At 37.7% G+C, this 21,510-nt stretch overlaps 2 protein-coding genes and 1 pseudogene across 4 annotated transcripts; 1 reads left to right on the forward strand and 2 right to left on the reverse strand.

The window, feature by feature from the left end:
- The first annotated feature begins 1,061 nt into the window (after positions 1–1,061).
- Positions 1,062–19,224, forward strand: LOC149045132 (uncharacterized). Of its 3 annotated transcripts, none has more exons than XM_089206621.1 (7): positions 1,062–1,365; positions 7,149–7,241; positions 11,781–11,997; positions 13,146–13,265; positions 14,657–14,797; positions 16,512–16,938; positions 18,641–19,224. In XM_089206621.1, exons 1-6 carry the CDS (start codon positions 1,310–1,312, stop codon positions 16,551–16,553), a joined length of 669 nt encoding a protein of 222 aa, XP_089062747.1. In that variant the 5' UTR covers positions 1,062–1,309; the 3' UTR covers positions 16,554–16,938; positions 18,641–19,224. The 3 variants fall into 3 exon arrangements, with proteins under 3 accessions (XP_089062747.1, XP_089062746.1, XP_089062748.1); XM_089206620.1 differs by having other exon boundaries at positions 14,657–14,794; positions 16,510–16,938; XM_089206622.1 differs by lacking the exon at positions 14,657–14,797.
- Positions 17,011–18,323, reverse strand: LOC149045133 (uncharacterized). The gene has a single exon (XM_089206617.1). It carries the CDS (start codon positions 18,234–18,236, stop codon positions 17,160–17,162), a length of 1,077 nt encoding a protein of 358 aa, XP_089062743.1. The 5' UTR covers positions 18,237–18,323; the 3' UTR covers positions 17,011–17,159.
- Positions 19,194–20,216, reverse strand: LOC149045134 (heat shock 70 kDa protein 12A-like; annotated as a pseudogene).
- Positions 20,217–21,510: the final 1,294 nt, after the last annotated feature.

Below are 21,510 nucleotides of genomic sequence, written 5' to 3' on the forward strand. Positions count from 1 at the left end.
TTTCATTTCCCCTTTTTCCTAGAATTCCTTTTATCGGAAATTTTAAACTGTTTCCGGTTCCGGTCGCACTGTTCCGGAAGTAATCATGTACAGAATTTTTCTGCCTGCTTGTTTATTATCTACTTGCGCAAAAAGACAGTGCAAGAAAAGTCTCTTTAATCAATAAGTAGTGAGAGCCATTATGTTGTAATTCAAGATTTCCCAAAGAAGTAGCTTGTTACTGACACACAAGCGTCCGTTTTTGATTCTGAAGGTTTAGAATTTTTGTTTTCATAAAAAACATGAATTTTTTAAGTAAAGATAGCTCGGTTGCTTGATCATTGCGTGCCTTATCGTCAAAACAAATGGGAAAAATTAAAACCATTTACAAATGTAAGTCTTAAGTAATACATCTGCTCCAGATATAGGCCCTAATACAATTGGTGTGGTGTATTCGACCGCAAGGGTCAAGAAAGAAAGGAGTCTTCTGTAGTCGGATTTTATATGTATGTCGATTAAATATCGTTGCGATGATATCAGAAGTTTCAGTATTTATTTGAGCATAAACACCACATCTGGTGACGAGGATCAAGCATAAAACCCAGAGAGCGTGTTCTAAAAGGATCTGAAGGGATTTTAGAAGCGATTTCCAAAGGGATTTCCGAAGTAATTTTTCCTGCGCAATCAAAACATCATGGCGATCTCTCTACAAAACTTCACACAGTTTGAAGTTCACCTCGATGGGATGCAGACCCGAGATGAGAGAAATGGCCAGGACGATTCGAGAGACTAACCATTGGAATAAAGATTGATGAAGGCAAGAATAAAAGAGCCCTTTTTGTTCTTGGGAAATAATCTGATATCAGGGCAACACTATACTTAAAGCTGTTTTCGCAAACGAATATATAAATTCATCGAAATAAACGAATAAACTGGAAAACATAGAATAATAAAGCACAACTAAAACCTTGCTCCCGAAACCATTTATTTTTTGCGACAATCACCGCTTCCTTCCACCAAACTTACCTGGTATTACTCAGAAGCACTTCGGCATAAAATTAGGATATCACATGATGTCACATGACTTATTTCCGGTCTTTCCTGGAAATGCGAATTGAAACAAAATAAGCAGTGCAAATCGACAGCAGTTTTTCATTGTTTTATTCTTGAGGCGAAATAAGCTGGTAAGATTAGTAGTGAAAACAGAAATGGCACACTATCAGCCTGCTTAGTTTGGAGATCAAGCAACAAAGGAGGACACTCAGGCAAATTTGTAAGGCAGGTAATCGCTGTGCTTAGAGACAATCGAGAGGCCCAATGCCTGATCGAAATGCAGCATACTCTTGTGGCAAAGTACGTCAAAACAGAAACACCGGAGACAGCCAGGTAGAAAACGTGAATGTTCTTAACTTAAATTTTCATTTCATCAAAAGTTTGCTGATCAATGTCGAGGGTCTGACTGATGCAAACATGCTGCTAGATGTTAGTCAGATACAAACAGATGCTCCCATTGCTACCTTTGAATTTGACATGTTCCATTTAATCTACGGATACTTTTACCCCTAAAACGCTCTTAATTTGTTTCACATGAAGTTATTAATCTTACAACCTCGCGTTTTTGTGTAACGTTTTACAGACTCGTTTCTACTACTAGTTTACATTTGCAAGTCAACGACTCGTGGTGGGTGCAAATTATGGGGAGGGGTGGGAAGGATTTAAGCTTCCTTCTATTACGAATAAAATGCTGGCGTCGCTTTAATGAGTCAGGAGAACATATTCTTGAAACAAAGGCGGGAAAGTAGCCTTTTCCTCTACAGAATTAGTACTATCAGAGGTAACAATGATCAGTTGCAAGTGTTTTTGATGGTACTTACAGCTTACATGTTTACGTCAAATAAAGGCAATGATTGCGGCCACTTACTGTATGTTTTCCCAATCTCTCATTTTATTTTTCAGCTTACATGATAGAGTTTTATTTTTAATATACCCGAAAGTTGCTTTTGAGCGTTTGGGTCATGCCCAATGACAAAAATTATGACAAAATTAGCGGGCGCGTTTCGCAAATAAATCACACATCGCCGGTGTTATTCAGATCCATAATTCCTTATTGGAAACTGTAAATATTTTTACTTCAGTTCATTTTAGATTTCTAGAGGTTTTATTCATTCATTTACAAATTTTTTGTACAGCTTTACAGGACTATTATATTTATAAAGATTGTATTCGGTTATCTTTTGTATTAGGTCGGTTTGCGGTAATACGCAAGACAGTTATTTCATGTAACAAACATTTAACCTTCAAAATATTGTTTTAGAGACGAACGGAAGAATAAAAAATGGTAGGCCAGGTTGTTGGGGGACCCTTTGGTTGGAATTTATCAAATAAAAAGGCCATCACTAAAGCAGACAAAGCATCAAAAGAATTCGCAGTAAAGTGTAGAAATTTGGCACAAGGCAACTGGGATGAGACCGAGTTTTACCGAGATGAATTACCTCAGGGTAATTTTGTTTAATGGGGCGTTGGGTACGCCAGGAGAACAAAAGGTTTTCCCAGCTACCCTAAAGCAACAGAGTGGGAAACTTGAAATCCCATGCAAAAGAACCAATCAGCGCTTGTTGGTGGGTACGTTAATGACAGATGTTGGTTTACATGACATGTTGTGAACCTCTTTTTAACTCATGTGATTTTAGGTAACGTGATCTTTTTCACGTCGCCGTATGATGGCGCGATTTAAAACTCTCATTTGATTAGAATTAGGTATTGCATCCCCAATCTTTGGGATACTCTACCATTTTCTTTCATTATCTGAAGTTTTTGTGATGTTTTCCCAATCCAAATACACAGTTTTGCCCTCTCCTATACCGCTATAAACTTGATATGCACCTTCACTAGCATAATTAGAATACAGACTTCAATCCCTTAAAATCTCTAAGTCTCTAACGACGACATAGCTCATTATGAAAGTGAAATGTGATCATCGCAGTAAATTTTCCAATTTAAGCATCGCACCGGTATCGCGGAGGTCACGGGTTCGAATCCCGTTGAAGCCCTGATTTTTTTCAGGCTTCTTCTTTCCTATTGCTTAAATTGGAAAATTTACTGCGATGATCACATTTCACTTTCATCTACAACCGCAGTACAAATATGAATTATTTCATATAAAACTTCACATAGCTCATTATGAAAAGCGATTCACTGCAAACAACTCGGAAAATGACTTAATCAAATTCCAAAAGGGGCGAAAAATCTTAAAAGTTTTTCTAAGCTTGCTCTGCCCAAAAATTTCCAACAAATTCGAATAACTCTCCTTGTAATTAACTTTACATCGATCTCCGAAAAAACATCACTAAATAGTGTTTATCCGGGTTACGAGACTTCAAGTTAATGTTTATGTAATGATAACAAATTGTCAACCATTTTCCTCTAATAGTTTTTATTACACACAATAGATACCTGGACTCATGGAGGTTTGTACTCCACGATAAACATCAATCTTGATGTGTCTGATGACATCATATTTTACCTTTGTTTTCTACCTTTGCGTTCATTTCGCAGTTTAATTACCAATCTGTTGAACACTCAGGTGTTTTGGAAGTGCCATTATTCAAAAATAGAACCAAAAGATGTTGAGCACTACTCATACCACCACTAATACTACTGCTGCTACTATTACCACCACTACTACTGCTACCACAACCACCACTATTACTACAACCGCCACTACCATAACCCCCACCACTATTACCACCAATACTATCACCACTACCACTACGATCACCACATTTACCATCACCATCACTACTACCATTACCACTACCACCGCTACTACCACCTCTACTACTACAATCACCAATACTAACACCATCACTAATAACACCACCACTATTACCACCACTACTATCACCACTACCACTACAATCACCACATTTACCATCACCACCACCACTACCTTTACCACTACTACCGCTATTACCACCTCTACTACTACAATCACTAATACTAACACCATCACTAATAACACCACCGCTATTACCACCACTACTATAACCACTACCACTACGATCACCACATTTACCATCACCACCACTACTACCTTTACCACTACTACCGCTATTACCACCTCTACTACTACAATCACTAATACTAACACCATCACTAATAACACCACCGCTATTACCACCACTACTATAACCACTACCACTACGATCACCACATTTACCATCACCACCACTACTACCTTTACCACTACTACCGCTATTACCACCTCTACTACTTCAATCACCAATACTAACACCATCACTAATAACACCACCACTACTACCTTCACTACCACACCACTGCAATACCACTGTCACCCCACTACAGCCAACACCACCACTACAACATACCCTATACCACTGCTATTACTACCACCACCACTACTACCATTACTAATCACTAATAACATCGATACTACTACCACATCCATTATCATCATAGCTACTATTACCACTACTACGTCTACTACTACCAGCTCTTCTACTAGCACCACTATAGCCACAACCACTTTAAGTTGTACCCCTACAACTATACCCAATATTATTACCAACACTACCATTAACACCACTAATGGCACGACTGCTATTATAACCACTGCAACTATTACCACAACTACCATCACTACTGCTAGTATCACTACTTCTACTACCATAACTAATACTACCATCTATTCTTCTACTGCCATTACACCGCCTCTACCATTACAGCGACTTCTAATTAAATAACTACTACTCTCACCCCCGCTACTATCGCCATTACTTCTACCATTACCACGACTACTACTAACCCCACTTGCAATATTCCTACTACTACTGCCGCCACTACTCCTACCCCTAATACTACTACCAGTACTACTATCACCATTAGTACCACCCACACCACTAGCACCACTACTACTATTGCTACTACTACTATCATTATCACTACCTCCTCTACTTCTACCACCACCACATCTACCACCTATTCTACTGCCACCACTACAACCACCTCCAGTAATATCATCACCACTAGTACCATCACTACTACCACCATCACTACTGCTACCACCACCATTAGTACCACCATCACCACCACTTCTTCAACTACTACCACCATTACTACTATCACAACCACTATAATCAGTACTACTACCACCACCAATACTACCACCACTGCTACTACTATCACCAGTACTTTTATCAGTACTACTACCACCACCAATGCTACCACCACTGTTACTACCTCCACCACTTTTGGCATCGCCATTACTACCCTCACTACTACCATGAACACTACTTTCAACCTTTACTACTATCATTATTACTACTAGCGCCACTACTACCATGTCTACTACTCTAAGCACCACTATTACGATCTTTATAATTACCACCACTACTTTTACCACCACCACTACTACCACTTCTACTATTAACACCTTAACTTACACCTCAACTACCAGAATCACCATTACTACCACAACTACTACTAACACTACTACTTTCACAATTACTATTTTCAGTACCACCACCAACACAAAAGCTAACACCACTGCCATTACCACCACTACTGACACCTCCACCACTTTTACCACCGCCATCAATAATACTACTATTAATACAACTACTATTACGAACAACACAACCACCTCTATCACTGTCACTTATACTAGAAGCACCGCCATTGCCTTGTCTGCTATTATCAGCACCACTATTACGATCTTTACTACTATCACCACTTTCACTACCACCACTATTACGAGCATCATTACTTCCACCACCACTACTACTGCTATCACGTCTATTACCACCTCTACAACTAGCACCACTACTACTATCACCACTATTTTTACCACCAATACTATTACCACCACTTCTACCACCACTACTGCTATCACTACTTCTATCACTATTACTACTATCTCGTCTTCTGCTACCACTTTCATTATCACCACTACTATCACCATTACTATCACCACCATAACTAATACCCCATTTACACTACCATCACTATTATAATCAACGCACCAGCTATAATTTTAGGACGTAGAGAAGTTAAATTCTGGACGACTTGAACTCCAAACAATAAATGTCATTGCCAGTGGTTTTAAACTAAATGTTATTAACGTAATAAATTAAGAACGGAATAACTAATTACATCATTCGAAATAACATAGGAATAACACATGAAATACAAATAACATAGGAAATACGAGTTAAATGATGAAACTGGACATTTATCTGACGATTTGGGAATACGAAACAGCATTAAGAACGTAACGTTACTTAAATTCCTTTCCACATTTGTGGAAGAACATTGCAATACACTTGGTACAATTTAGTCCGTTCGCGTAGTGACTCCAAGTCGACTTCGTGCAACCTAGAGTGACACGATGTGTCGTGTTGTGACAAAGTGCTGACTACTCGCGCAAGTGTCACGTGACAATATATTTTTCTCGGTTCGCAAAATTTTTAGGATTTTGGAGAGATTCTTGGATTGTAAACTATTTCTGATTTTAATTATCTGTAGATCTATGAATTGAATCAAGATTTAAAGTTGTTTTCTCGAGTTGAAAAACTTTTTCAAAGCGATTTGGCTAAAAGATATCGATTCTAAATATTTTTTCGGATTTACAAAATAGTTTTGGATTTTCCCTTTTCGGCTTCCGTATAATTCTCCACAATGTCGCACTCTTTGTTCTGATGAGTGTTTTACCATCTTAGATCACGCTTTCACAACTTTTCAACTTAAAATCAAAGAAGCTATCCGCATTCAATGGGAGAAACCTACACTTTATCACCAACTTTACCATAGTAATTTAAAACTTTCTTTGTAAATGCATACATTATTCTACTACTATTGTTTGTTTTGTCCAGTCAGCATTTTGTTACACACTTTAAATTCAACTTTGTACTTTGTATTACTCAGAACTGAGGATGACAGAAGAACTGTCGAAACATGTTTTTGAACATTACACTAATTACATTTAAAAATCCATGCGTGGTTCAGTTTTCTTTTCCCTTTTTCATTCTGTCCAACTTTCTTGTGTTCCGTGTAACATGAATGGAGAAAATAGAAGTCCAAAATAAATTTTGTTTTTTTACCCATAGTTTTTCTTGAAGGAAAGCATTTATTGTTCTCATCCCTTTTTACAGAATCAAAACATCGGAGATAACCATCGAAGATCAACAGGGGCAGATCAGGGCCTCGGGGAACACTGGAAGTTCCAAAACATCGAGCGTCATCGGGTAACCTCTCGTATTACAATACATACGTAGTGTCAAAACACTGAATACCTTTTTTTTAGTTTGTTTCCTTTAGCGATAGACCACGATTGATGTCTTCTAGATTAATTCTAACTCAAAGAAACTTTGGTCGTTAAGTAAGGACTGTTAGTGTGCAGATACAGCAAGGCAACAAAAAATATTTATGTTAACTCCTCTCTTTGTTCCCCTTAAACTCAGCTGGACAGTATTGTTTTTGAGGCGAAGATGTCTAAGGTTTTATTTATCACAGAGTACTCTGTTCATTTAAATGTTGCATCATGAAATAAATTATTTAAATGTGACATAACTACATCTAGTGATGTATACCATCTTCGAATTTTTACAATAACTCTAGCGCCAAACATTTTGTAACAGGCTAAAAGGCGTTATGCAATCTTCTTTAATCTGGTTTATTTATGCTCATTTTACCGCATCGGCAATCTTTTCAATTCTCCAGACATAGGATGTTCAAAACTCTGTTCGTGGCTTTTCCTTATTTTTTTCACTGAATGTAATTTACTCTAATGATCATCAAAATAGAATAAAAATGTTCTTTTAATGATCAAAAAGGGTCGAATACAATGAAAAATAATAACTTTAAAGTTGCTCTAAAAGTGAAATTTCGTTTAAACTGATTCTTCTTAGAACACGTAACCTTAGACGGATATATTGTACAGCAGGTTAAGAGGCGGATATTAAACCGAAAAGCAATGCTCAGTGGGAAATGAATGCTGAAACTTAACCTGTTGAGGTCAATCCTCAGCAAGTCAGCATAAATCTATTAGTCCGTTCCAATTTTTTATTTTTCTTCTTTTGCTGTGTGTAAACTCCCAGCAAGCACTTCGCAAAAAAACAAAAAGAAAAGAAAACAAAAAAAAACATGAACCTTTCCTGCCTATTTCCTGTGCTACAATTTCTCATCAAATGGTGAGTTTTTCGTTCTTTTTTAAAGGTTGTGTACTCACAATCTACTCGTGCTCCTGTTTTAATATAAAAATGTTGGCAGCGTGGGATGTTTACTTCTCATTTTTCTCTGACACGACTTTATAAAAAAAAATTCCCTTCTTATGTAACAATAGCTAAAAGCTCTTTGAATTAAGTTTCAAACGAACGCTCTCATCATAGCAGACGTACGTTCCCTTTTGTCAAGACACTCAACACGATTTCTATCTGTGAACTTCCTTACATCTATCTGCTACATGAAATTTACTATTTTATAACTCCAGGGCCTGATATGACTAAATGTGTTCTACAGCTTGATTATTATAGATTACTTCCTCGTCTATCGATATGACCGTGAGATTGATGAGTGCAAAAGAAGGGAAAGGTTTCTTGCCTCTTGATTGATTCTTCGGCCCGACAGAAAAAAGAGGGAAAATTTTCATCTCAGGTTCCTTTTCTTATTAAATTGCAATTTATTGTTGTATAGGTGGTTATATGATAGGTTTATCGCCTGGTGGCTTCCCATCCCCAGTGGAAACGAAGATCTCCTCGTAAAGATCGCGGAAAAGGAAATGAAACTTGAACAGCAAGCAAAGAGGTATTATTTGAAAACCAGTTCTTGTATCTTCTCTCTTAAAAGGATAACAAAGAAATTATGCAAATAGATTAATATTAGACCATTTTTCCCCGGTATGCTCAACAAACCTTTCGCATTGAGGGATAATTATAGGTTATTACACGGTTGGTGAGCACGTACGATTTTTATTCACAGCGAGTGAGTTAAAATCGTACAAGCGAACCAATCGTGAAATAACTTATTTATTATATACATACCAAGATTCATAAGCGAACAGAACTCAAAGATAAACATATCTTTATTTTATTTCAAAGGAAAACAACGCGCGGTCAAGCCGCCGCATAGTTCGAGAGTTGCACTGAAATGGCTTCCTTGTAAAATACTTTACATTTAAATTATCAAGCAAAAATGCCGTCAAAAGGCAGAAATAGTTAGAATGAAATAAGACATCCTAAAAATATGACGAAATAACTCTACGGAAGCTCAAAACTTGAAATACAGAAGTGAAAACCCGAGACCTCATTTTTTGTTGCTTATCAGAACCCGCATGCCTGAATCGCCTCGCCATTGAAAACAAGAAATTCATGGAACAGAGCAACATCGTGTTTGGTCTTTTTCTTGGCGTTTTCATTTTCCTGTCCGTCTATGAACTCTTCTACTGATGAATCTAAGCTCTGAAAATGGTTAGTTTGATTTGAAGCCATCTTTCTGAAGAAAAATGCGCTTGAGCTTAGAAGTGTGCTTTTTGTCAGTCAAGAGGAGTTGCGAACGAACGACACGGTTTTGTTCACTAGTGAAAATAATGATATAGCCAATCAGAGCGTCGAAAGGTTTGTATGACCAATCAGCTGGCTTCTCTAGCGCGAAGAGACTATTTTCATCTAAATGCTTTTTGGCGCGTAAATCTCGGTATGTATATAATAACGTCGATTTATCGGTAAGAACCAAATTTGCAATAAGAACAGCTTAGACTTATATAAAAAAAGATAATTGGAACCTTTAAAGTCATCTTTGCGAAAATAAAATTTTTTGGCGTCAAAAGTAATGTGTGCCTAATTATAAAACAAATATCCAGGTGAATTTTCCGAAACATACCCCTAGGCACGAGGTCTTCAGCAGACTTCCCTACAGCTACAGGGACAAAGCCCACTGGTTGAACTGTGACGTAAGCCCAAGGATCAGTCAAAAGAGCACGTGACAAAAATAAGCTATGAGAAAATTGAAAACAAACCCTCATTAACGTAGGTGTTCAAACCTTAACCACTCCTAATATTTGGAAGCACCACCCAAAATTAGGCCAGTCCCCGGGCTGCACCTGGATGCTCGCCCAGGCTGGCTTCAAGGCGAGGGGTACCTTCCTTCAAGTGTCTGTGAAACTACCCGTGAGTTTTGTTGGATATACAGCTAAAAGGCCAGTCCCTTAACTGCACCCGAGGGCGCAGTTTACCAGAGGAAACAGAGCTATTGCAGTTCAACAATGAAGTAAATGGAATATATATTTTTTTCAAATTGGGTTGTTTCCGTTGTTTGTTCAGTTCCTAAAGGTTGTAAATCTGACTCGTTAAGAAGATGGTAATTATTTCGTTTGCTGATCCACCAGAATAGTTGAACTTGAGATTAACTTACAAGTAATAGAGATAGAAAATGGGGAGAGGGGAGAAAAGTGAGCTCACCGAATACTTTTCATCTTGTTTGTGCTTAGAGTGACTATTAAACTGCTCTATAACGCTGTTTTGAACACTACTGCAGAATAACAATGATATATTAGTTTAGTTTTTTTTTTGCCCCAAAATGATATCGTATAGGGTGTCGGTGATACTTTGTTTACATCGATCAAAGAAAAGCCTTTTAAATCTTCATGTTCATGTATCGTTAAACAGTATGCTTTATCAATGTTTTCTTTTTTAAAAATGTGTAGGCTTAATCAGCTCGAAGAATTTTACAATAGTAAGGACAGAGAGATTGAGCTACTGAAAATGAGGTGCGTCTTATTTCACGAGTTAAATGAGTTGTCCATCCATACGGCTCACAACAGACAAGCTTACGAATTTTCTTCCTTATTGATCGTCCTTCACCTCGTAAACTAGCCTTTGGGTGAAGGAAACAGGTTCCAGCACAGAAGTATGTAAAGGCTCTTATATACCCCATGAGAATATACGATTACCGGCAACAAGCTTACCTCCATTAATGCAAAAGATACTAAGGATTGGATCCCTCTGGTTTACTCAACAATGCTTTCGGAATATGGGTCATCTATTTCCCCCCCCTTTAAATAGATTTAATCATACTAGTAAAATTCCAATAGTGATGAGTGTTCTTGATTACGCAACATAGTGTACTCTGTGAACGATACATGAGATAAACTGAAAAGAAAAACATTTGTCAAACCACAAGCTGCGGATTGACGAAGGTCCGAGAGCAAAGTTCAACGTTTTCCTCTACCTGCACAGAAAAGAAAAAGTCTAAAGATCGCTGCCTTGCGTTAAAAAATCCTCGTCCTTGAAGTAGTAATGTACAAAGACACACACACATACGATTGTACATGATCAGAAAGTGTGAAATGACTATAATATAAACTGCTTGCTGCTGTTTCCAGAGTTTAACTCGTGACGTTTCGATTTTCGGCCTTCATTGGGTTGCACATACAAGTTAAATGCGAAAAAAATGCGAAAATCCCAAGATATCTCAAGTCGAGGATATTTACATTAAATGAGGTGTACTATATATAATTAAATCAGGTTAGATGTATAGAACCTTTGTATGATGTACATATGCGTTTTGTTATTTTATCGAAACGGTGTTGCATGAAGCATCTACAATTCGCCTAGGATTAAATATACAAACGTGACTTCAACCTCTGAAAGTGACTAACTGCATTTAAAAAAAAATTCTCAGAAGCTATTTTCAAAAAATTTCCCTAATAATTTTTTCTGTCAACTTTTGTTTGACGATGACGATGTGTCTATCATCTTAGCACTGAATGGTCTCTAATTACCTTGCAGAGTTGCCGCTCTCAGTGAGAGAAGAGTAAAGCAAAATCAGTCAAAAGTGGAGGATACGCTTAGTAAGAACAGACAGTCAAAGGCGGAAGAGGATTTCGCTAATTTCTTCGACGAAACGAGAATGGATATACTCGAAAAAATGGAGAAATCGTACTCGTTTGAAAAGCAGATAGAGATCGACATCTATTGCCCCAGACTTCTTTGTCTTATTTTTGAGGTATATCTTGATATTAAGAATAAGCAAACACCCATGATACCTCGTTCACGGTATCAATAATTAGTTCCAAAGTCGTTTCAAAATTGGGAGATAACCTTTTGAATGAGACGGTGGGCATCGGCTTCCTATAAAAAAACATACTTTAGTTGTGCTTTTTTCGAGTCGACAATCTGAGTGGATGGCCACCATCAGAGTCAAGTGAAGAGTTGCTGTCAGTCGACTGTTATAGTTCCAGTCCTTGCATAATGTTCAGTCAGTTTAGCCGCGATTGTATTGACTTTAAAACTAATTTGGTGCATGTAAGTCGGTCGTAATTGTTAGGACTGCAAAGTCATTCTTTTCGGTTCCGTGACAGAGCAAATGTCTTGAATAAGTCAATTTATTGGTGCTGGTAGTTGTAGACTTCTGTCGAGGCTAGTCTGCTCCAAATTAGTGAACTAGCTTTACACAGTCAGTCGTTGAGAATAGTTAGAGCTGTAGGTTAAGCATTTGGCAGAGTCACAGTCAATAGCGGGGTTCGTTACTCGATGAATTTAAGCGTTGTGATTTTTATCATTACCATTTCTCGTCGCTTGTTCGTGCTCAGTCTGTCTTGTATTGAAGTTTGTTATAAACCAACCCTGTCTTTTGTAACTGACGTAGTGTAATAACGATCGTTTTGTGGGCGAGCTGGATATTGAACGGTTACAGCATGCGCGAGATGGTTTCAGACATGCCCTCCATGTACGGTCTAGTCATTGTGGTCGTAGGAGTTGTCGTTGCTAAGTGTTTCGCCGGATCCAATTGTTGCTCTTTTTCGGAAAAACACAGTCAAAGTTTTTGTTTTCTTTGGATAGGCTGTCTGTCGAGTTGCAAACCAGGCGCACTTTTTAGAGCCCTGGGTGCATGATAGTAACGACTTTGTGTGATGTCGGGTTGTAAGATGACTTGTCTGGTGTACGGCGATACGTGTTGGTTTTCTTCGACTTGTCTGTTTACTGTTTGTCTGTGCTCTGCTCGTTTAGGTGGTGGTGGAATGTGGAGATTTTGTCGTGGTTTACGGCGATAAATGTATTACTAGGATTTCATCACGCTATAGTACAGTAATTGCCATTTTCACAAGTGTTTAATTTTTGTATTGTTTTGTTCTGTTTCTTTTTTTTTTCAAGGCTGCCTACGAAAAAATGGAAGAGGCGAGAAGAGCAATGTTTGAGTTGGGGAAAGAAGTAACGAGAGGTTTTATTCAATTAACCCCAGACGAGATCAAATTGATTACAGACTGTAAAAGGGTAAGACAAAAAATCAACCCCTATAGCAGTTTATCTCCGGCGAGGATAGATGAAAAGCGGTGATTAAGATTAATATAAACAAAACTGTTGTAAAGATTTGACACTTGTCTTTTTTCCTTACGATATTGGGTAAAGGACGCAGACATTGTATATAAACTATATCATCCTTAGTTCTCCACCCCCCTTACGTGCAGATCAATTGTAGATGTTTAGATAAAGCGTCGTGATGAACACGAAACTCTCTTGACGAAAGAAGAGGTGTCAAGCTTTATAGTAAGGAAATATGATTTGGATCGTTAAGTGAAAATAAATCGGTTCGTTCCTACTGTAATTTAAATGGAAGACTTGCCTTTCAAATGGAAACTCAGATTCCAGCTGCATCAACAAGGTATAGGCTTTTATTAAGGCTGGCAAGTTTTCTATAACGTGGTGAGTAATTTAGGAAATTAAATTTAAATTCATTGGGATCGCTAGATTAAAATTTCGGATTTTGTTACTTCTTCTTCAGCCGTATCTATCTAATAGAAACGGCTTTTTAGCACCTCCATAGATATATATGCCGAGGGTTTTAAAACCTGTTCCCATAATATCGTAAGCCTTTATCGGTCCATTAACGAACTAGCTTTCATGAATGAACAGACTTTTGAACTTCTGACCCTAAATTAGGCTGTACAATCTAATTTACACTTTCAGGGTTACAATATGATTAGCCTTGATAGAAATCGAGGTGGTGGTGGTGTTTGCACTTGCATTCGAAGCTGCATGAATTATACAAGACGTTTGGATCTAGAAATCCAGTTTTTAGAAATGCTAGCGTTAAAAATACCAACGACATTGCCGATGGGTTCGGTAATTGTTTTACCTAAATTGGTCCAGGTGTTTCTACAGACCTTTCCAGGTCATCCATAAATTTATAAGAGGAATTGGAACACGAGCCGTCCTCGTTTTAATGAACTGAAATTAAACCGTTTAGGGTCTTTATTTCTTTACTGTACTGTCAAACTGTCACCGAGATGTCAACAAAGCAACCGGCCTGGACCAAATTTACGGTAAAGTTCCTTATCTGGCTGCGCCATTAAGCTATTGACAACGAACTTACATATTGAACTTTCTGCTGTTTTTAAAGCACGTGACTAAAAAAATTGTAACTATCTATTAGAGATCTTCATATAAAAATATAAACTCGCAAAGGCTCTGGAAGTTTAATCGAATTTTTGTTGTTCACGGTTTGTGGAAGAACAAACGTGGAAAATATTGTAGTTTTTTATCACGGTTATCGTGGTTAAATTAGCTTTTCTATCTATTCTATTTATCTATCCATTATGGCTAATACATTCAAATATTCTTTTTGTAATACGTGTAGTATTCAAGTCTTTTGTCTTAACCAACAGACGGGCGTCTCTGAAACATCGATAACCTATCCAGTCTGCTTAGGGCGTCAAGAATCACAGTATCCAGTAGAAGCTGTTGATGCCCTAATGATGATCTTGAAAGAAACGGCACCCAATTGCAACCTTGATTGTTTAGTGGAGGTATGTTGTCCTGCATACTCAGCCTCTCAGTACGTATCTTGATTGTAAACGTCACTTGTTCATATAATTTTTGAAGGTTTCATGGTTACATTGTAAACCTTCGGGGTGGGATGAACTGTGTCGTGGATCTCGATTTGCATGTTTCGTTTACATCACGTAATGAAACGTACAAAAGAAGTGAACTTGTCACATTTCCCAAAACATTGAAGAATAAGAGTCTTCATGAAATGGTCAAAAAGAGATGTCACTTTGTAGCAAATCTAACAGAAGGCCCGAGCCATAGAAATCGACGGCAGGACATTTTGATGAAGCAAAAAGGGTCTGACCTTACGAATTGCTTTCCTTGATGAATTTTTTGAACTTCGTTTAACCCATACGTTTTCCCGCGAATTTAAATAGCCTCTTTCTCACGGCACTCGACAAGGGAGTTCCATATTGCCTTTTATTGGTTGGCGGCATGACCGCATTGGCACGCGCTTAAATGTGGTGCTAAAACTGGGAATTTCTTTGGGGACCGAAAATCTGAGGTTTGTTTTTACGCTAGTTACCTAAACCTGAACGATTTAATAGGGTATGTATTTTTGTCGGATTTTGATGAAACGTAGCCAGGATATTTGTCAGATATTAATGCACACAATTATGTGAGGCTTTAATGGAATTTGAGATATCTTTTTCTTGTGAATTCCCGGCGCGTGACAACGCAATTTTGTTTTGTCCAACTTTAAAATAGATTTTCTCGGGAACCAATCGGAATATCGAAAAGCTTATAATCTGCTGAGTGATACAATCCAGTTTGTTGGGATGTTCGTGGTAACGCAAAGGCTTTTTCCGGAGGGCACTCTTTTCTGTTGACGGTGACCTTAATCTTTCTTCAGATTTCTAACGATTCGTGCACATTGTTATGCTGCTGGTTGGTTTCGTATGAGAACATCAGTAACAATCGTATCTGATTTTTTTTTTTTTTTCTGATAACAACTTTTCAAAGGCGTCATGAAGAAATCGAGTTGTAGTTCATTTTTTTTATCAAACGCACACGGGAAATAAATAAATTAAAGAAAAGGCTAAGTAACTCAAAGTTAATCACTATATCGACTTCACAATGATTTGAAGATTACTTGATTTTTTTTTTCGAACATGTTAGAGGCACTTTTCTTTTTTTTATCATTATCTTCCGATTAAAAACAGTACTTAGGTACGAGACGAGCTCGCAGTCGTAATCTTATTTTCAATCCAAGCCAATATATATCGTACTTTTCCTGCCCTTTCTCCTCTCTATTTTGTCTTGTGCTACATTCTCCACGGGAAAAGGGGAGGAAGGATGAATGTCGATGTCAGGTCTGAAAGAAAATTGTTCACGATATTAGTATCGGTAATAACATGATTTCGAGTGTAGTTTTGTGTTAATAATTTGCATGGAAAAAGCATCTTAGAAAGTCGAGGATTTTTTGACAGCACGCGCACTATTTGTAATTTGAACTCGTGTTACAACTTTGCACTCGTGTGACATGAAAATTGCACTCGCTTAAAGCTAGTCAGAAGCGCGTAATTTTTATATATACATCATTATATAAACATCATTAGAGCTTTTACTGATGTTAGCGTTGTCGGCTTTCTTAATTTTTGACCACACGTATCATTTCTTTCATGAGCGATTACTTTGCAGTTCGCGAACGCGTACGCCTAACTTTTCAAATAATCTTCAAAAATCTTTTAGGACGTCATTCGAGTTGTTGAGAAGAAGTGGAACAGGTGGTAGGAAGAGGAAAAATTGTTGAGAAACAGCCGACTTTCACACGCAGTGAGTCACCTTCATAAACCACTATTCCAGGAGTACATAAAAGCAAGTATCCGGCTGACTTGGAGAATGGTTACCCAGACACCACCACTTAGGTTAGAGTATCAATCCTTGTACCTACAACAATGCCATAAGAAGATGGGTTGTTATATGAGTCCTGAGGTACGTACGTTGGCGAAAGGAATCCCTGACCAACATCAGGAAGAGGAGATAGCATGTTATCTTTGGCCGGGACTGTTTGATGGGGAAGGAAGATGTATTCGAAAAGGAGAAGTCTTGTGTAGGATAAAAGCGAATACCGAGTAAGCATCTTTTGAATTTCTACGCCCAACAACTAAAGCAAAAGGTTATGTGTAGTAAAATTTAAAAAACGATCTCTGGCTAAAACTTTTAAAAATACGAGCTTTCGGCTGTTTGCGCTACAGCCTTCAACGGGTAAAATGATAAAAAGGTAAGAAATACTAGGTGTGAAGTACAAAGTAGGAAATTAAAAATGCTAATAACTAAGAATGTTTGTTAAAAATACTAGGTGTGAAGTACAAAGTAGGAAATTAAAAATGCTAATAACTAAGAATGTTTGTTAAAAAGAATGTTGTATTGTCCGGGCAAAGGACAGGAATTGTTGTCCGCATTGGGAGTTAACTTGGAATGCCACGCTTCTAGTGTTTTTCTTGTTCTAAAACTGCCTTTGTCAATAATAGAAGCATTATCAAAGTCTATTGCGTGATTATTGGCCCAGACGTGATTGGAAACTCTTGAGCCTTTTGCCGCGGTTTTCACATTTCTGAGGTGTTCTTTCTTTCTTGTGTTGAAGGCCCTGCCAGTCTCACCAATATAACACCATGAACAGTCACCACAAGGAATTTTATAAACAACATTTGTTTGAGATTCCAATAATGGTCGAAATTTTGGGGCCGGGAACTGTTGTTGGAGGGTGATAAGTGGTTTGTTCACCACTGTGATGTCGTGTTTTTTGAGGACACGAGTCAGAGGTTCTGTTACGCCTTTAATGTATGGAAGAGAGGCGAACAACTTGCGTGATTCGGACGCCTCGACCATCTTGAAAAATGTGCCAACAAGTTCCTCCGGGGACAACACTGTTGAGCGTCGGGTTTTTTTGGTCTGGATGTTTTTAATGAAAATCGATGGATAACCATTAGACTCAAGTGCAGAATAAACTCGATTTAGTTCTCGTTCTTTTCCTTCGGAGGAGTTGGGTAGCTTTAGGGCTCTGTGTAGAAGGGTTGCTGCTGTGCTGGCCTTGTGTTTATTATCATGGTGAGAATTGTAGTCTAGATATCTGTCCGTGTGCGTAGGTTTTCTGTAAACATCTACAGCGATGGTGCCATTTCTACGGGTGACCAAAGTGTCGAGAAAGGAGATCTTATTGTCACTTTCAATTTCGATGGTGAAAGAGATGTTGGCGTCAATTGAATTTAATGTGTCATGGAAAGCTCGCACATTGTCTTTTTTGATAATGCAGAAGCTATCATCAACATAACGTTTCCAGATTTTAGGAGGGACGGATGAACTGTTAATCGCACTTTCCTCGATCTCTTCCATACAGAGATTGGCCACTACAGGGCTGACTGGACTGCCCATAGCGCATCCGTGTACTTGTTTATAGACTCTGTCATTGAACATAAAATAGTTGTTGGACAGGGTAAATTGGAGGAGTGATATTATGTCATTGATGTCCAAATTTGTTCTGGATGGAAGAGAGGCATCCTGTTCCAGGACAACAATTCCTGTCCTTTGCCCGGACAATACAACATTCTTTTTAACAAACATTCTTAGTTATTAGCATTTTTAATTTCCTACTTTGTACTTCACACCTAGTATTTTTAACAAACATTCTTAGTTATTAGCATTTTTAATTTCCTACTTTGTACTTCACACCTAGTATTTCTTACCTTTTTATCATTTTACCCGTTGAAGGCTGTAGCGCAAACAGCCGAAAGCTCGTATTTTTAAAAGTTTTAGCCAGAGATCGTTTTTTAAATTTTACAAGATGTTTTATCCTGGCTGCGGCCCCTCTATCTTTTCAGGTTATGTGTAGTTTGGAAATTGCTTTAATGTTCAAAATCCTGTTAAATACCTTTTATTTGTGCCACGCTCCAAATGTAAATGAGAGGCATGAATCAGGTCGATGCATGATCGAAATAAGTGGGTTTTCTGACATGAAACGACCTCTTATATTTAGTGTTACCTGTGACGTTGTTAGAGAAAGAAGGACCTCTGAAAAATATACGATAACAGATGGAATAGAATGCAGGCGATTAACAATGAGTATTCTGTTTGTTTATGCAAGCACTATTTTATTTCGTCTATAAGTCAAAACATTAAAACGTCTTTACATCGACATTTTTCCTTATTGATGTTTAATGAGAGCATTTGCTTATAAACTAAATTGCTTCTGTATTGAGTAGTTAAAGCTTGTTTTAGAGTTTGGGTGGTCAAACTAAAGACATAGAGAAAACTGTTGGAAAGATTGTCCCTAGTTTAGCATCCATACTTAACATCCATCTTAAAGGCAAAAGCTTTCCTTGCAATTGTTCTTGAGCAAGTGTTTAAATATTGAATAATTGCACGTCTATGGAACTTGTTTTTGGAAATAAATGCTTAGGTTATGATCATGGTCTGATTATTGTTTTAGATCCGTTTAGAAAAAAATTCATTAATGATCGAAAGAAAAAGTCCAAAGGTGGTTTGGGCGCTATTTGTACTTGAAATATCAGAGGCAGTGGCAGTTATTCAGTTCCTCCGAAATATATACTGACTTCAAGTTTTCTATCTTTACCTCTCCATGTATCTGGGGACTGACTTTTGACACTTCCAATCTTTGTTACCTCGGGGTCAGTAACAAACTGTTATTTGGGATTGCTTGTGACGTAGAATCCAAATTTCAGGCTTGTTGCGCTAGTTCGCTCAGGGTGAGAGGTTTTTGTTATTCGCTCTCCGAGCTTTACTACGCTGTTTTCCCTTACAAAACATTTAAATACTTGACCGCACTTTTCAATCCCATTTGTAATAAATTTCTTTTCTTCAGGATGAACTCCTTCAACAAAATCCATCGAACGATCGGAGCCAAAAGTTGTGGAGACGACTCTTTCGGATATTTTCGTAGGTTTTTTTCCAAAGATTACAGCTCCTTGAACAACTGCAATGGTTTTGTAATGAGGAACAAGTATCCTTAGCCTTCTTGCGAACTCCGTTTTTAATTCTTGTTGTAAGAAAGCAGAATCAGCAAAGCCGCCAACAAGGAGCATGCTTTGCACCTTTGATAGTTGCGGTTTTTTCATCAAAGTTGTTTGTTCCACAGCTGTCCATCACCGAACTTTGAGTTTCATTTAACACGGATACAAAGCTCCTTAGTAAACTGACATTTGTCCTCAAACTGTCGTCTAAAATGCGCTTCCCGCGTTCCTTTCCTTCAAACTCGTTCATTAACGACAGCCAATCAGATGGATGTTGCTTTGTGAACTTTTTGAACCAAATAACTCTTCCAAACGATTTTCAAACTGCTGGTTGATGTACATTCCACCATAAGGTCGCCCTGTGGACCTCTTTAATGTTACCATCATCTTGTATTTTGTGCACTACTGTGACATCTAATGTCCCCATTGAGATAAAAAAAATGAAAGTCAGCTGATATATACTCACTTTATATCCTATCATGGTTAATCTTTTTGCGATTACTCTACATTGTAGATGCATCATTGACTTCACGGGACAACCAATAACTTTCTTGGTGATTCCTAGTATGTTTATTGTAAGGATTTTTACCCCTTGAAACGAGAGTTGAACTTAAAAAAGGGGTTGGTTCCAACCAGGATGATAATAATAATGATGGTAAAAATAGTAATAGTAATGATAATAGTAGCAATAATGATACCGAAAATATAATGATAATAACACTAATACGATCACTAACAAAAATGATGATAATGGTTAGCATGCTAACATCAATTATTAAAAAAACATAGCCTAAGAGATTACTTATTTACTACCAAGCTTTCAATAATCACCTCTGAAATTAATTTTTGAAGAATGGTCCTTACTTTGAGTTGATAAAAGTCTCTCCTCTCATTGATCTGAGACCTTTAATCAAATACGTCAGTCATGCTTTTTATATATGTGAGTTTAGTATAATTGCTCCGGTGATTATAGAGATGCACGAGCTCAGACTGGTCGAGTACTGCGTCATTTCTTGCTAGAATCACTCGCGTGAGGTGATTAAAGTAGGGGTGCAAAATTTTTAAAGGCTCCCTCGCGTTTTATTAGTGTGTCGCAGAAAATGATACACGTGATGAAAGAAAATACAACTCTAAAGACCACAAAAGATACTACTAAGTTTGGCGTAACACTTTTCAAAAGAAATATGAGAACTTTTTTAATTAAATGAACCTGTTAAATTCTAGTGTAAGCTGGAAATTCCAGTGCAACCCTAATTCATAGGGGTATGACTCCGAACCATTTAGCTTGTTGATAATCAACAGCATTGCTTCGCTTAATGATGCATAATTTTTAAGCTTGGTGGTTTAAGTGAAGAAAACTGTTATTCAGTGAATGACAAAAAATATTCTAAAAAAAAAAAGCTTGGAGTGCTCCCACTGGGCGTCGAACCGACGACCTTCTGAATAGTGATTCGAATTTTCAACCTACTACACATTTCGAGGATAGGAATGTCGATATGTGATGCTTATGCGCAATGATGATGTAAATAAATATGTTTACCTGAATGATGTCTTGGACCACGTATTTAGCTTATTCAGGGTTGAATTAAGCTCATGCGGTCTTTGTGAAAATTGTCTTATGGGCAGTGGGCAGAGCAGTGTAGATAGTATTTTAGTCCTAAAAAAAACTCTTTCCCTAACTAGCATAGAGGATGACGATATAATGTAGCAGTCAATTAATG

Source organism: Pocillopora damicornis, chromosome 5, assembly GCF_964200805.1.
Source record: "Pocillopora damicornis chromosome 5, jaPocDami1.2, whole genome shotgun sequence".
NCBI classification, from domain to species: domain Eukaryota; kingdom Metazoa; phylum Cnidaria; class Anthozoa; order Scleractinia; family Pocilloporidae; genus Pocillopora; species Pocillopora damicornis.

Excerpts from the sequence above, each read along its gene's own strand:
- LOC149045132 (XM_089206620.1), top strand. The coding sequence starts at position 1,310 with ATGCAGCATACTCTTGTGGCAAAGTACGTCAAAACAGAAACACCGGAG. Across the intron at positions 11,998-13,145 it reads TTCTTTGTCTTATTTTTGAG|GCTGCCTACGAAAAAATGGA; the intron begins GTATATCTTGAT and ends TTTTTTTTCAAG. Across the intron at positions 14,795-16,509 it reads GCAACCTTGATTGTTTAGTG|AGGACGTCATTCGAGTTGTT; the intron begins GAGGTATGTTGT and ends CAAAAATCTTTT.
- LOC149045133 (XM_089206617.1), bottom strand. The coding sequence starts at position 18,236 with ATGTTCAATGACAGAGTCTATAAACAAGTACACGGATGCGCTATGGGC.